We start from the raw sequence: 16,993 nt of genomic DNA, 5'->3' as shown, positions 1-16,993 counted from the left end.
GAGAGTAATTTAGTCTGTCGAGTGGCCTCTAGCGGTCACTGGGGGTACTTCAGCTCATAGAGGTGAGGAGGAGTTAGCCTTTTATATGTACTGATGGAGCCTGCCTCGTCTAGCGGGGGTCTGGCGGTTGGATCGGCAACCACCAGCCCCCGGAAGGGGACGCGCGCACACGAGACGATCGACCGTCCCCTTCTGACTGAGCGCCCCATCAGTCCCCAACGCCTCTCTGTCGGTCCCCAGAGCCTCCCCGCACCCCCAACCCTGCCAATCTCCCTGAAGCGGAGGCAGGCAGGGTTTCCGTCCCCCGCCGCCGGAAAACTGGGACGAGCGCGCATGTGAGACACTCGCACGTCCCAGTCACATGGAGCGCCTCTCCGCCGGCAATCGACAGAGGGGACATTATAATCACAATGAAGCAAAAAAAAGTAACAGGACATAGGATATGGGGGGGTCATTCTGATTCATTTGGTCCACAGCGTGTTTGAAGGGCTGCTGTGCAAACGCCTTCAGCGAGGTGTATTGTCGCTGTGACACTCGCAGGGATGGTGGGTTGGAGATGATACCTTTTCGTGTATAGCACCTTCAGTCCGGAATGAAGGTGCTATACACCAAAACGGTATCGTTGGCGGTTTGAATTGTGTCCCCAATTAAAATGTCCCAGTGATGTATGGGTGACTATTGCATTAAATGTTTCCTCTGGCTTATGGAATAATAAAGCCGATACTTTTTGTCTATATTGGTGTGCTGGCCCACTTACTCTATTCCCTGTTGGTCTCAGCTGGGATACTTAGCAAGTATTTTTTTGCCATGATAAAAAAGCCACAGGCAACATCGTAAAAACCTGCCTTTGATGTGTTTATTATTGATCGAGTGCCGCCATCCCCATTGACATATATATATATATATATCTATATCCAGGTGTAATCAAAAAAATGATGGTGATGGTGATCCCCGAAACATTGAAGTAAATTATCATTAGCCTTACAAAATCCTGCAGTGCTGCATTTTTCTACCTGTTTGGATTACACACGGATGGAGATATGCGCTCAGGTGTATGCATTGTTATAGTAAGAGTATCAGACCTATTGTATATATATATATATATATATATATATATATATATATATATATATATATATATATATATCTCACCAGCTACCCCAGCTCTCTTTTATGATAGTGTCAAAATTTTGATCACTATATAAACGGCTATATTTTTAGTCCATTCCCCTGATGAAGTCATTTATGATGAAACGCATTTGGGTTCTATCCATCATGAAATGAGAGAATAATGGATTCTGTGCCTGACTCTAATGTTTTATTTTATGTTGTCCCACTGTCAAATTGTGTATATTGGTCTAGGCAAATACAAAGCTCTCTCTCTCTCTCTCTCTCTCCTCTCTCTCTCTCTATAGAGATTTTTTACAGTAATTTAAAAGCACAGTTATTTCTGCCGAATTTATGTCTCTGTGTCTTAATTATTTTTATAATTTTTTACTATTATTGTTATTATTATTATCAATATTATTATTATTGCTCAGTGATTTGTCTCATCCCATAGAAGGACTAGGTAATGTTTATGTTACTATATTACGCCTACGCGGCTGTCTTTATACCTTTCTCCTCTCTTCCTCCGCGCAGGGCTGATGCTTCCCGTGTTCTGCGTGGTGGAGCAGATGGACACCCGGGAAGAACACGCTGAATTCGTTCTGGTTCGGAGAGATGTCCTATTCAATCAGTTAGTAGAGACGGCACTCCTGGCCTTGGGTTACTCTCACTCGTCGGCGGCTCAGGCACACGGTAAGGCAGACCCCTGTACATGGACGGCTACTTATTTTTAAAAGGGAAATTTACCAAAACTTCTAAATATGACAAGTTGAGGTTTAGCAAACAATCAGGTACGCCCCTCTCGTTTTATTCAATGAACCAGGGCAGCAGAGGCACTGACTGCTGACATATCGCTGACAGTCCGCGCTGGGACATAAGCTGTTACAGATGGATAATAGCTAGAATCTGATTGGATCATGTGGGCAATATCTCTCACTTCTAAAAATTGTCACTTTAGTCATTTTATATCTCAGCATTTGGTAACTAGGACCCGCAGCAGTGTGTAGCATTCTAATTTACATTTTAAAGTTTCTGTTTGAAAAAGGACAGGAGCTGAATGGCCCTTATTCTGGTTTGTGCCTATATTTCCGAATTATTTCGGAGCGGTCCGCACGCCACGCTGTGCGGACATCGTACGAAGAAACGCCCACCGGTCCTCCGCATTCGGACGGACTCACTCTTTAAGAAAAGGGTGTGTATACGGACGACATCCAAACCTTTGCGTGTGCGGTGGACACACACATATTCTGCACGGTCTTACAGTGTATGCACGGTCTTACCGCGTCAGAATGGATGGGAACCTGCCCGTACGCACCGATGCGGTGTATTTACGCACAATTCAACACTATTATCTGAACACCGAAATCTGTTACATGACCCACTTATGCAATTAGGCAACCTCATTCAAAAGGGATTGTTTTTAATGGTCATCTATTATTTCTCTAATTGATAATTAAGCACTTTATATTATATTTATATAAACAAATTTATATTTTTATCCCCAAATGTGTGGTTTTATTGGTAAATGTAGAAGTGACATGTATATTTATATTAGTGATAGGAAGTTCTGTCCATTGCTTGCAGTGTAAATGTGTGTAACAAATGCAGCCGTGGTTTGAGCATATATTTGTGTGTTTAGTAATGGTCCATTTAAGCTACAAGGTTTCCAATTGAAGCAATGAGAAGAGTGTAATTAATGAGTAATGAGTAAAGGAGTGGATTGTATTGTGTTCAGCTGAAATTGGTTGAGTTGCGCCCGTACTGATTGGGCATTCCGAATGCCTAGCGCATGACCGAGTGGTGTCCGCAAAGCAATACCTGCTTATGAAGACCGCATGTTTCCTGCCCTTTTGATCGCGTGCATTCGGTGTGCTGTCCGAATGTACGCGTACCATAATTAGTGCACTCCCTCGTGTACGCCCATGTTTACGCCCAGTTTAGCCCACTTTGAAACTACGCCCCTGTGTAGTTCCGAATGACGCCCATAATACGCCCATATTTCCAGAGTGAATGCGGTGCACATTTCTGTGCGGTATTGGTGAGAACAAGTACGGAGACCTTGCGTGGCACATGCGCGTAGCGTTCTCCACGCATGCGCAGACGGCTAAAAAACGCCATCCGAAAGAGTGCGGGAAAGTACGCACAGACCAGAATAAGGCCCAATGTTATCTCTCCACTTTCCACTGCCGTGGCTCCGCCCCCTCATGTGATGTCACATGTTTGGTGGCGGGGCAACACAGAGTGGCAATGAGCTCTGTTCCACCTGTCTCCAGTGTTGACTCATTAATAAATGGCCATAAAATTGTGTTTCCACTGCTTCAGGCTGAGCACGCTGAGTTCTTCCGAAAGCCAGAGAAGGGCGACATTACAGCCTGTACTACACCTATGGTAGTAAATTATTTTAGTATGTTTTTTAAAGTTCTGCACCCAGTGGCATAACTAGAAATGTTGCGCCCCCTGCCATCATACATTGCCAGGGGTTTTATGCTTGTTGCCAACGGTTTTATACTCGTTGCCATGTACAACATTCTCGTTGCCGGGGGTTACCGACCTATTGCCACAAGTTTCTTGCTTGTTGCCAGGGAATTCCTGCTCGTTGCCAGAGGTTTCATGCTCATTGACAGAGGTTTCTATCTCATTGCAAAGGGTTTCTTGCTTGCAGGTGATGCTTTATGCGCTTCCCTGACAGATGCTAGAGGTCCAGTAGGCGGTGGCCATTTTTGGAGTGCCATTTTCAGCAGATTCCATGCAAATGACCTGACCGCTAGTTCCTACAAAGACCCTGCGTCATACGGCGCCGGCACCATCTAAGCCACCGATTGGACTGCAGTCTTTTCCTGACTGCTGGTGATAGGGAGTTGCCTGCGCTCTCTGCTGTGGGGCACATCCCCAATTGTTCTAAGAGACAGTGGGGCAGATGTATGGACCAGTAATAAGGGAGGAGAAATGAGCCAGAGGAGGAGTGGCCCATTGCAACCAATCAGCACTGAAGTAACATCTATCATTTGCATACTATAAAATGATACAGAGCAGCTGATTGGTTGCCAGGGGCTAGTTCTGCTCTGGCTCACTCCTCCTCCCATATCACTCCTTCATACATCTGCCCAGGCGTCTCCAGGGTGATGGGAAATTCTCTGTCTTTCCCTGTTCATGCTGAGTAATAGTTGTGCAGCTTTTTGTCACACGAGTTTACCTGGCGATTTACTCCGGTCGTGGAGGGCGCCAACAAGTGCGCAATTCAGGATGCAGGGACCAGTGGAACTGGGCAACGCCGTCCTATAAAGCAGTTTATTATTGTGTAGGGTAATATTTTCCTTTTGGATTGTGTCATATGAACATGGTTAGCAGCTCGGCACAAGAGTGAGTCACACACCACACTTCCAATGGGGTCTTTGTCCTCTTCAATTACGCATGAATGTAAATCTAATTGTATTTATGGTTGGTCTTCTCATTGCTCTGCTGTTTAATGTAATAATGGAATAACATCTTTATGTCGCAGCGCTCAGAGGCAGAGTTTTATGGGCGGCCTTTGGTATTCAGCGGGAGAAAACAATGCATCTAGGTGTAATTAAGTCTTTATAAGGAAAGCCATTATGGTAATGAGCAGAGGATAAGTGCGGGAACCAAGTACAGTTGTGCGCTCGTCAACTCGCTGCCCTTATTGGTCCCCAAAATTACACTTACACATTGGCAGCAGTTATTGGACCCCAAAATTACATTTATGAACATGCTGCTGTTATTGGACCCCTAACTTACACTTATACACTGGCAACAGTTATTGGTCCCCAAAATTACACTTATACACTGGCAGCAGTTATTGGTCCCCAAAATTACACTTATACACTGGCAGCAGTTATTGGTCCCCAAAATTACACTTATACACTGGCAGCATTTATTGGTCCCCAAAATTAAACTTATACACTGGCAGCAGGTATTGGTCCCCAAAATTAAACTTATACACTGGCAGCAGGTATTGGTCCCCAAAATTGCACTTATACACTCGCAGCCGTTTTTGGACCCCAAAATTACATTTATGAACTTGCAGCCGTTATCGGTCCCCAAAATTACACTTATATACTGGCAGCTGTTATTGGTCCCCAAAATTACACTTATACACTCGCAGCAGTTATTGGACCCCAAAATTACACTTATATAATGGCAGCCGTTATTGGACCCCAAAATTACACTTATATAATGGCAGCAGTTATTGGTCCCCAAAATTACACTGATATACTGGCAGCCGTTATTGGTCCCCAAAATTACACTGATATACTGGCAGCCGTTATTGGTCCCCAAAATTTACACTTATATAATGGCAGCTGTTATTGGTCCCCAAAATTACACTTATATACTGGCAGCTGTTAGTGGTCCCCAAAATTTACACTAATATACTGGCAGCAGTTATTGGTCCCCAAAATTACACTTATACACTCGCAGCCGTTTTTGGACCCCAAAATTACATTTATGAACTTGCAGCCGTTATTGGTCCCCAAAATTACACTTATACACTCGCAGCAGTTATTGGACCCCAAATTACACTTATATAATGGCAGCCGTTATTGGACCCCAAAATTACACTTATACATTGGCAGCCGTTATTGACACTTATACACTCGTAGCTATTATTGGTCCCCAAAATTACACTTATATAATGGCAGCAGTTATTGGTCCCCAAAATTACACTGATATACTGGTAGCTGTTTTTGGACCCCAAAATTACACTTATATACTGGCAGCTGTTATTGGTCCCCAAAATGACACTTATATACTGGCAGCTGTTATTGGTCCCCAAAATTTACACGTATGTACTGGCAGCCGTTATTGGACCCCAAAATTACACCCCAAAATTTCACTTATACATTGGCAGCCGTTACTGGTCCCCCAAAATTACACTTATATAATAGCAGCAGTTATTGGTCCCCAAAATTACACTGATATACTGGTAGCAGTTATTGGTCCACAAAATGACACATACACTCGCAGCAGTTATTGGACCCCAAAATGTACACTTATATACTGGCAGCTGTTACTGGTCCCCAAAATTTACACTTATATACTGGCAGCTGTTATTGGTCCCCAAAATTACACTTATATACTGGCAGCAGTTATTGGTCCCCAAAATAAACACTTATATACTGGCAGCAGCTATTGGACCCCAAAATGTACACTTATATACTGGCAGCAGTTATTGGTCCTAAAAATGTACACTTATATACTTGCAGCAGTTATTGGTCCCCAAAATTACATTTATATACTGGCAGCAGTTATTGGTCCCCAAAATTACACTTATATACTGGCAGCAGTTATTGGACCCCAAAATGACACTTATATACTGGCAGCAGTTATTGGTCCCCAAAATGGCACTTGTATACTGGCAGCCGTTATTGTACAGTAATGCGCTGTATCTGGCAGCGACATACGTTTATTATGAACGTCAGAGACGGTACTTATATAATGGACATATAACTAATATGTGGCACAAGATGATCCTGTCATAAAGAGCCCATTATAACACTGCTAAATATTTATGCAAATGTTTCCAGATTTTAATAGATAATAAGCGAACTGTAATAAATCTGATTTAAACCAGACCAGTCCGGCGCTCATCCCCAAGGGCCGGAAGCCAGCCAGAATTTCAGGGCGCACACACAAGCTCTTTGTCCGGTCATTCTTTAAGCAGATAATTAATCAATTGCCTCCTAATTATCGGAGCCCTCAATTTCTAAACAAGGACGGCCTCTAGGAACTGGGTTAGGACAGACCCCCATTTAAACTTATATTAGCCGAAAATCAAAACTTTTCAAGCGTTGAGGACCCCGAGGGGTCTCATGGTGGGCGAGGTCGGCACTCAGGGCCTGAATTCGATGTTGATGTCGTTTGCAGCTGAGCGATTCTTTTCTATTACGCATATATTCCACGTCGCATTGCGCATGCGACTGGGGTCCGTCTACCCTGCGACACATTTGCAGTTGAGACACATGTTACGGGCAGCGTTGAAAAACGTCAGCAGCTGATTGGTCGGTGCTTTGGGCCGGCGGATGACATCACCGGATGACAGCTGTCAGCCCCGCCCTCATACAGGACGCACGAATGCTAAGACACCTGAGAGTCTCTTTAGTTTTGCGTGTGCGCTCCACATTATTCGATGGTCAGCGAGCATCGGTTGATGTTGGTTTGCAACACATCCATTTGCAGCCGTGTGGAGGAATTTGCCCTTCGAAGCGGAGCGGGCGGAAATGCGAACAGCGGACAGGCTTAAAAAGACACGCAGCGTGGCGAACTTCGCAGCGCAGGGTGTAAACCAGAATAACTGTCTCTGCCTCCATTATACCTTTCTGTCCCTCATTCTTGAAAATAAATGTATTTAAAAGTGGCGAGCGTGTGACACAATCGCACCCCATATCGCAAGGGCAAATCTGCTTTCATGGGGCCTGTATCAAACCTGCTCGCTGGGTGGGCTACAAGGGTTTGGAGCAGGAAAACGCCACCCTGCTGATTCCCCGCCCCCTGTAAATGGCTGCGTACGCATTTCCAAGGCGCAGCCTTTATTTTGGGGGGCATATCTGAGAGCTGTAATATATAGACCACTTCAGTTAACCCTTTGAGTAGCAACATCTCTGTGAGAGATGAGCAAAATATCCGCTAAAAATCCCAGCGTCGCTCACATTTGTTATATAAATTCAAATAAAAAATGTTGTGTAAACAATATTATATTTCCTATGTAAGGTAACATTACCGGTCATGATGATGAATGCAAATGATTGCTTGGCAATTTTCACCCCAATTTTAAAAAATTTACTTGGCGCTCAAAAAATTAAACAGTATTCTGTGCTGCTTTGGCGATGCCTTCGGCCCACCCTGCAATGTACCACGGGCACCTCCACAGCACCCTGTGAGTTATACCCCTTGTGTTACATTTCTGAATGGAAAAAGTGTATTATTTATTAGTCATGTTAGATACTGGTGTTTATTACATGCAGGAAATGCAATGTCGCGTACAGTGATATATCGGCACAGCTTGGGAATAGGACACAGAGATATATAGATCCAGCTTCAGAACGTGGACCTCTCAGGGTCCTTGTGCTATGGGAACCTTGGCCCAGTTCCTTGTGTTTGTGTGTGAGATTTTACACGTTACTGCAAGGTAGAAAGCGAGAGGACTTTGTGTCAGTCTGCGGGGAAGACTCGGCTTCATAATGTTGTTCTATGGTTAAATTCCACCGACAGAAAATTATTCAGGAGGAGACATCCCGGTTGGCTCATAGAGGGATGTAACAGTGGGTGTGGCTTGGTATAGGGGGTGGAGTTGGGACGTGATGCGGCGAAGGAGGCTGTGCTAAGGGAGTGACTGTCGTGGCCACACCCCCACTACAAAATACCGAGATTATCAACTTGGTAAAGCAAAGGCATCGATACGAGTGCGCAATTCGGTGTGAATTGCGTCATCACCGGCTGGGATCACATACTGCATGTGACAAGTGGGCGGCTGGGCATATGAATGGTATACGTCATTAGGTCGACCCCTGAATTTGACTTGCTTATGTCGACACATGAAATAGGGCAACATGGCTATGGTCGACTGGGTTGGGAGGTCAATTCAAGCATGGCCCAAAAGTCAACATGAGTTTTTCATGTTTTTTTTTGTCCCGATGAGCACAGTTGGTTTAAAGTAATTGGTTCCTCAGTTATTTTGATTTGGGTCCGTGTGGCTGGATGTCAATAATGTCTAGGTCAAGAGTCAATAGGTCGACACCATAGGATCAACATATGTTTGGTCAACATGGTCAAAAGGTCAACACAAGCCTCAGTAACACGAGTCTTGCAGCTAAAGTAGATCCCTTTGTGGCATTGCAGGAACGGTGCCTCAGTAACACGAGTCTTGCAGCTAGAGCCCTTTGTGGCATTGCAGGAACGGTGCCTCAGTAACACGAGTCTTGCAGCTAGAGCCCTTTGTGGCATTGCAGGAACAGTGCCTCAGTAACACGAGTCTTGCAGCTAGAGCCCTTTGTGGCATTGCAGGAACGGTGCCTCAGTAACACGAGTCTTACAGCTAGAGCCCTTTGTGGCATTGGAGGAATGGTGCCTCAGTAACACGAGTCTTGCATCTAGATCCCTTTGTGGCATTGCAGGAACGGTGCCTCAGTAACACGAGTCTTACAGCTAGAGCCCTTTGTGGCATTGCAGGAACGGTGCCTCAGTAACACGAGTCTTGCAGCTAGAGCCCTTTGTGGCATTGCAGGAACGGTGCCTCAGTAACACGAGTCTTGCAGCTAGAGCCCTTTGTGGCATTGCAGGAACGGTGCCTCAGTAAAACAAGTCTTGCAGCTAGAGCCCTTTGTGGCATTGCAGGAACGGTGCCTCAGTAACACGAGTCTTGCATCTAGATCCCTTTGTGGCATTGCAGGAACGGTGCCTCAGTAACACGAGTCTTGCAGCTAGAGCCCTTTGTGGCATTGCAGGAACGGTGCCTCAGTAACACGAGTCTTGCAGCTAGAGCCCTTTGTGGCATTGCAGGAACGGTGCCTCAGTAACACGAGTCTTGCAGCTAGAGCCCTTTGTGGCATTGCAGGAACGGTGCCTCAGTAACACGAGTCTTACAGCTAGAGCCCTTTGTGGCATTGCAGGAACGGTGCCTCAGTAACATGAGTATTGCATCTAGATCCCTTTGTGGCATTGCAGGAACGGTGCCTCAGTAACACGAGTCTGGCAGCTAGAGCCCTTTGTGGCATTGCAGGAACGGTGCCTCAGTAACACGAGTCTTGCAGCTAAAGTAGATCCCTTTGTGGCATTGCAGGAACAGTGCCTCAGTAACACGAGTCTGGCAGCTAGAGCCCTTTGTGGCATTGCAGGAACGGTGCCTCAGTAACACGAGTCTTGCAGCTAAAGTAGATCCCTTTGTGGCATTGCAGGAACGGTGCCTCAGTAACACGAGTCTTGCAGCTAGAGCCCTTTGTGGCATTGCAGGAACGGTGCCTCAGTAACATGAGTATTGCATCTAGATCCCTTTGTGGCATTGCAGGAACGGTGCCTCAGTAACACGAGTCTGGCAGCTAGAGCCCTTTGTGGCATTGCAGGAACGGTGCCTCAGTAACACTAATCTTACAGCTAGAGCCCTTTGTGGCATTGCAGGAACGGTGCCTCAGTAACATGAGTCTTGCAGCTAGAGCCCTTTGTGGCATTGCAGGAACGGTGCCTCAGTAACACGAGTCTTGCAGCTAGAGCCCTTTGTGGTATTGCAGGAACGGTGCCTCAGTAACACGAGTCTGGCAGCTAGAGCCCTTTGTGGCATTGCAGGAACGGTTCCTCAGTAACACGAGTCTTGCAGCTAGAGCCCTTTGTGGCATTGCAGGAACGGTGCCTCAGTAACACGAGTCTTACAGCTAGAGCCCTTTGTGGCATAGCAGGAACGGTGCCTCAGTAACACGAGTCTGGCAGCTAGAGCCCTTTGTGGCATTGCAGGAACGGTTCCTCAGTAACACGAGTCTTGCAGCTAGAGCCCTTTGTGGCATTGCAGGAACGGTGCCTCAGTAACACGAGTCTTGCAGCTAGAGCCCTTTGTGGCATTGCAGGAACGGTGCCTCAGTAACACGAGTCTTGCAGCTAGAGCCTTTTGTGGCATTGGAGGAATGGTGCCTCAGTAACACGAGTCTTGCATCTAGATCCCTTTGTGGCATTGCAGGAACGGTGCCTCAGTAACACGAGTCTTACAGCTAGAGCCCTTTGTGGCATTGCAGGAACGGTGCCTCAGTAACATGAGTCTTGCATCTAGATCCCTTTGTGGCATTGCAGGAACGGTGCCTCAGTAACATGAGTCTTGCATCTAGATCCCTTTGTGGCATTGCAGGAACGGTGCCTCAGTAACACGAGTCTTACAGCTAGATCCCTTTGTGGCATTGCAGGAACGGTGCCTCAGTAACACGAGTCTTGCATCTAGATCCCTTTGTGGCATTGCAGGAACGGTGCCTCAGTAACACGAGACTTGCTGAATTCTGCGTGGATTTATACATCAGCTTTGGAATTGTTGTGTAGTTCTATATTTCCTTGAATGTATTTTAGTCAATTATGTATCCCTATTTATCCGATCCCATTTACCCAAGCCATTTTATAAATAGGTTTTATCCACGTACTGCACTTTCATATCGGAGCATGAGGACATTATCATCAAAACGGCTTCTTTGCTTGCGAAGACTAATTTAACAGGCATCTTTTAATTTGCTTGACTGCTTTGTGGTCTCTGACACTGTACATTATCCGTCACATGAGGGAAGTTACCGCAGATTTATCCCTCGCTTTAGGATAATGGGTAAAGAACATAAAACTTACACTGTTACCCGAGTGTGTATTAGGAGTCATATTTGTGTCTGTTATTCTATTACGTTTAATGGACAGCTGTCAGAAGAAGATCTACATTATGGTCTATATGACGTCTCCGACCTCGAACAGTTCTGAACCTTGAGAATAACTTTTAGCCCGAAGTAAGCCGATAATGGGGTGTTATCGATGTGTTCTTTTTATAATAAGGTTGAAAGTTTACCCCCCCCTCGTTTATTACGGCTAGGAAGCAAATCCTAAACTTTCCTGAACCGAGGCATAAGAGTTTATTCAGAGCTTAAGACTTTATTATTGCAAAGTGTGTAAAAAAATATTAAATTGAGTCAATTGTGATTACCTGGCTGGCACCCACAGGGGCTGATTTATCAAGACTCGCTAACTAGTGGTCATTCGCCTCCCGCCGCCGGCCTAATGCTGCCCCCCCCCCCAGCCGCCGAACAGGGGGCGGACGCTGACGTCATGTGATATCAGCCCTGGGCATTCCCCTGGTCCAGCCTGATGTCCATCCTCAGCCCCTCTGGAGTGAACGGCTCAGCCAGTGTAAAATCCGCATGTGCGCATCTGTGCAGAACCCCCGCCATCGGAACGGGGCCGAATTTGCCCCGTTCCGATCACCTTTGAATTAGGCCCTTAGGGTCACTTATGTGGTGGTGGTCATGGTTGCGCTTGTTTGTCCACATCGTTTATGATTTAAGGAGCGTTAAAGAACCACCAGCTCCACCTTAGCCTATCACGTGGGTCATAAATAAGTTGATTTGGCCACCGACCCATAGCATCTCTGCATGTGCCCCACGGCACCCAGTTTGGGAACCACCCAGTTAATTAATGCGATTTCTCCGGGAGAAGGGAAGTACTTTAGGATGTCCCTGGAAAGCTGCCCAGTTCCAATCAGCTGGTTCATTCAATTTGGAGGAAGGCAGCACGCACACAAACCGCGCTTAACTGAACTTGTCACATTGTCCGTGCCTTTCTTTGCCGTGCAGACATTTTTGCCATCGTAAAAAGGTTTTAAAATATTGGGTAACAGCGGCAATCACCCGTGAGTACCTGTAGTGTATTTCTCTGGGTCCCCATTGCGAACTATGGGGGGCATTCTGGTTGATTCGCAATGCTGCGAATTTGCAGCCTCGCGATTCCACCAAATCCCACCCTGTGAATGTCCGCCCCCTGCCCCCCCTCGCAGCGCTGGTTTAGCATAAACATCCATTCGCATGCTACGGGGAAAACACCATATGTTTCGATGGTCGCCTACCATCGAAAGATGTGGAAGGTACACGCATATAAAAGTTCTATATGCGTGTACGCTGTTTAGGGTGCGTGCATCCAGCAAACCAAAAGTTCCCCGTGGGTGCATGCACCCTACGTCCGCACATCTGCAGAAACGCGTCTGTGCATGTACATGCGCACAACATCGGTCCTCCGTGCGAATGCACAGAGCACCGAAGGAACATGAATGACCCCCTGTATCTTATGCTGTCCTGAAATGACATTATCAAGTGGCGAAAGTGCGTGCTTGTTAAATCGAGTCAGCTCGCCAGCCTCCTAAATGTCCACGGGGCTTATTTATCAAGTTGGAGATAGATCCATTTGAATCCTTCCGCCTCTTCTGGACTTCGCTGTGCACATGTGTTAATGAAGTTTGCTCAGTAACACTTCCCAGCGCTGTAAACTTTTGCTGCTACTAGTTAGCTGAGAAAATAGAATTTATCCGGCTCTCGGGCTTTTCGAAGCAGCTGTCCCCGCTCCAGAGCGGCACTGAATTACTCCACTCCATTAATATCTGTCGCAGCAAGTTAGAGATACAGAGGCAGATTTATTAAGGCCTGGTGAAGTGATGGTGATAAAGCAGCAGCCAATTATCTGCTTAAGCTGGCCGCCCGATTTTGACGCGTCAGGCTGGAAAAAAAAAACCTGGTGCAATTTGGAAAATCGTGTGTTAAGGTGGCCATACACACGCAGATTTATCTTCAGATCTGTCTGGTTGGAACAAAAACATGGTTATGGATGAGAGCAAATTACAGTTGACCATTCGCTTGTAAATGCTGGAAAACTGACAAACTGTCACTCATCCATAACCATGTTTTTGTTCCAACCAGCCAGATCTGAGGATAAATCTTACTAGTGTATGGTTACCTTTAGATCTGATCTAATCGGATTGAAATTCCTGGATCGCACTTAGGATCTGTCGGATGGGGCAGCCTCCGGCGGCACTTATATCAAATGCAATCCTGCCGCATGGGAAGCTCCTGGGCAGTTCAAGAGGGACGGGCGGTAAATTCTCCCCTCGGAAAAGTCGCAGTAATGTATGGGGGCCTTAACTGTCATTTTGCAAACCTAGGGCCATCGCAAGTTATAGCGCAAAAGCCCCTTTGAGAGGTGCGCACAGAGAGACTGATTCAAACCTTCTCGTTGTGGTTCGAATTCGCTCTACCGGCCAATGTTGGCGCAGGCGCGATTATGCGCAAGTGCAAAACCCCGAAGCGAGCACCTTTTTATTCGACTGGGGCACTCGCTCTCTGAGAGACAGGCAGGGAGTGTTCTGATGGGCCCTTTCAGAACTCAGACGTGCCCAGCCTGCTCAGGGGCGGGCGGCTGACATCACAATACATGCTCCCAATATGGCGGAAAGCGGCCATCTACAAAGCAAGTATAGACTTTTTAGGGTGGAAAAAATAATTTGATGGTGCGTGACCATCGAATACTTTTTCCTCTGTGCTGCCGCATGCGAGCGGAGGAGGGTGTTCGCTCGGCAAGGGGATGTGCATTTGGCGGGCGCAGTTTGCCTGCTGTCTGGGCGGCGAATATACGCAGCCGAGCGAGCAGGACTGAATCAGACCCAGAGGTACTATCTGCGATTTCTCCCTAGTTTATTTCTTGGTAAATTGGTAGAAGCGGAGATAAATAAAACCCTTAATTACAATGTGACAGTCATTTGTCTAGTGAGGATTATTAGCTGAGAGCGGGGGGCGCGGAGGTTTCTGTTCTGTACGGATTTATATATGAAATATGGAAAGGCTGGCACAATGTCAATGCATTTTATAGCATGGCACAGGACCTGGTACTGTACGCCTGTTATTTCTGGGGGAAATCGCTAATGACCCACTGCGTGTCTATGAACACACTATAAATTGTTAATTATTTATAAAAGACAGAACTTGAGTTGGAAAGTATGCAGCCGCTTTCCAAGTCCACCGCCCTATTATGATGTCACATCTGCCTATAATGTCCCGTTTTATAACTCATCAAGACCTGGGTCTACCTGTACAGAATGGCTCATTCATGCCAAGCAGTGCCAAAGGCAACGGCAGCGGAGGACTGGCTGGCAGCGCTCGCTGGGGCTGGAATAAAGCAAGAAGTGCAGCATTTAAGTTTAACTTGGTGGCATATAATTATAATGGGCTATAATTACTGAAAGTGTTTAATATTTACTATTCCTGGCCCAGCAGATGGAGCCCGCGGGAAGCCCCTCTGTCCTGGATGTGAGGGCGAACCTGCGCCCAACGCCAGTGCCCATTCTCGGCTTATACAGCTAACGTCCTCCGCCAGTGCCTCCCATACAAACAGTTATTGTGCGGAGAACAAGGGGAGTCCTGTCCCGGCAGGGTCGTCCTTATAAGTAAATGCAATATTATCAAAATCATGGGCACGCTGCTGATCTGCAGTAGATACGGCGTATGCTGTGTTATCACTGTTATGCATCCGAACCTATTGAATTAGGAATTCTCAAACAGGATATAAAGGAACATTTTTAAAGAGAAAATAATTTTAATTACATAAAGCTATACAGTAGGGCTCATATATTGCAGATATTAGATTATACGCCTCCTTTCTGGACATGAATGACATCTGAGCCCCTGTTTGTAACACTCCCGCAGCTGCCATTGATACCTGCTGGCCTCTGTTCCTGTATATATTGTAGATACAGTATCACCGCCCGATAGTGGACTGGGTTCTAGACTACTGTAATTGGGTCATTCTGACCTGTTTGCCAGGTTGTGAATTTGAGTATTGAACAAGTGCACATGTATGCAGTGCGCATGCGTGACGTCCGCGCGAAGGCAGTGAGCAAGCGTTTGGGGGCGCACCGCCGGCGCTTTCTGGGAGTGCCGCAGAAACCGCAGGCGTACCCCGGCCGTTGGAAGGGAGGGCCACTGATGGACGCCAGCAGCGGTCTCCTTCTCTCCATTCCATGGTGAATAATTTCCTGCCTGTGTGCATGGCTGCGTACGCGTTCGCATCTGTACGCAGGGGCGGGGAAGTTCGGTGGAGGAGCGTGCATTTGACGGGGCGGCGTCTACCTGCTTGCTGGACTCCGAATAGTCAGCCCACTGGACAGGTCTGAATCGGGCCCATAGGGCCTATTTCAGAGTCGTACGCTAACGCAATTGGGATTCTCTAGACTACAGCGCTGCCAAGGTTAGCAAGTGACGCTGCCCCCCCCCCCCCCCCCCCCACCCCGGGAACGAAAGGAGATGCCCACCAGAATCATCACAACTCATTCTCAATTGCGCACACATTCGCAGTCTATACGCATTAATGGGCTGCTCAGTTAGGCCTATGGCTACGCAGAGTGGACGCGGCAGCGCCGGTGGCATCGCTTCCCTGCGCATGATTACAGCTGATGTCACAGTAATGTCCCAAAACATCCGTCACACATCTGCGGTTTGCTGCCCTTCCCCATTACCTCCCAAGTAGATCTTGGAAGTCATTCTGGTGTATTTGCTCCCCCTGCGTGTTCGCACGGGGGAGTGATGTTCCCATAACCATTTATGTGCATGTGCAGGCTCTGTTTGTCAAAGGACGCGGCGACTTACATAGTCCCCAGCCCATCCACAAGGAGCAGTGCAGGCGGGGGCGTGGGGTGGCGACATGGCAGGTGACAGGGGACACTCGTACCGGGCCCCAACCAGAGAGGGGCCCCAAGGCTTTGAGGGACTCAGGGTCTGTAAGCATGGCTGCCTAATCACCTGTCTGGCTACCCATACTAATGAGTTTAGTGACATCACACAACGCACCAAACCACACAGTGCTGCGCCCTCCCATCTGCCCTTCCCTATTATATTACATAATAAATATTAATGATCTGTTTATTTCTAATATTAAAAACAAAATACATTCAATATACAATGTAATAACAATCTGCATTCGGTGTTGGGGGGGGGGGGGGGGGGGGGCAGAGATATCAGTGTTCTGAGCCCCAAGATTTCTGTTGCCGGCCCTGGGTGGTGAGCACTGGTCACACCCATGGGAACATCCAGCATTTCATGGACCAGGACGATGGGTGACGATGTGGAAGAGATAGTCAGGGCAGCTCACCCCCTCCCCCCCCTTCCCCCCCGAATAGACAGCTAAACTGGGAGTAATGGGGGCTGATGGAGCAAGTCACCCAGCTACAACTGAAGTGACACCGGTTCCCACCACCAGTATCAGAACTTTCTTTCCTTCCTTTTCTTTCTTTCTTAATTTCTTTCCATCCTCTTTCTTTCTCTCTTATTTCTTTCTTCCTTATTTTCTTTCCTTTCTTCTCTTTCTTTCTTATTTTCTTTCCATCCTT

The 16,993-nt window shown here is 46.9% G+C and overlaps 1 protein-coding gene across 3 annotated transcripts in view; it reads left to right on the top strand.

The window, feature by feature from the left end:
• SATB2 (SATB homeobox 2) overlaps nucleotides 1-16,993 on the top strand; it is a 148,834-nt gene that overhangs the window by 41,201 nt on the left and 90,640 nt on the right. For all 3 annotated transcript variants that reach the window (XM_083154396.1, XM_083154394.1, XM_083154395.1), the window contains exon 3: nucleotides 1,642-1,800. In XM_083154396.1, the coding sequence (XP_083010522.1) occupies nucleotides 1,642-1,800 (159 nt within the window). The remainder of the gene's footprint in view (nucleotides 1-1,641; nucleotides 1,801-16,993) is intronic.

This window comes from Crinia signifera, chromosome 7, assembly GCF_055691185.1.
Source record: "Crinia signifera chromosome 7, ASM5569118v1, whole genome shotgun sequence".
In the NCBI taxonomy this organism is placed as follows: Eukaryota; Metazoa; Chordata; class Amphibia; order Anura; family Myobatrachidae; genus Crinia; species Crinia signifera.
This window is presented reverse-complemented; position numbering and strand designations above follow the sequence as displayed.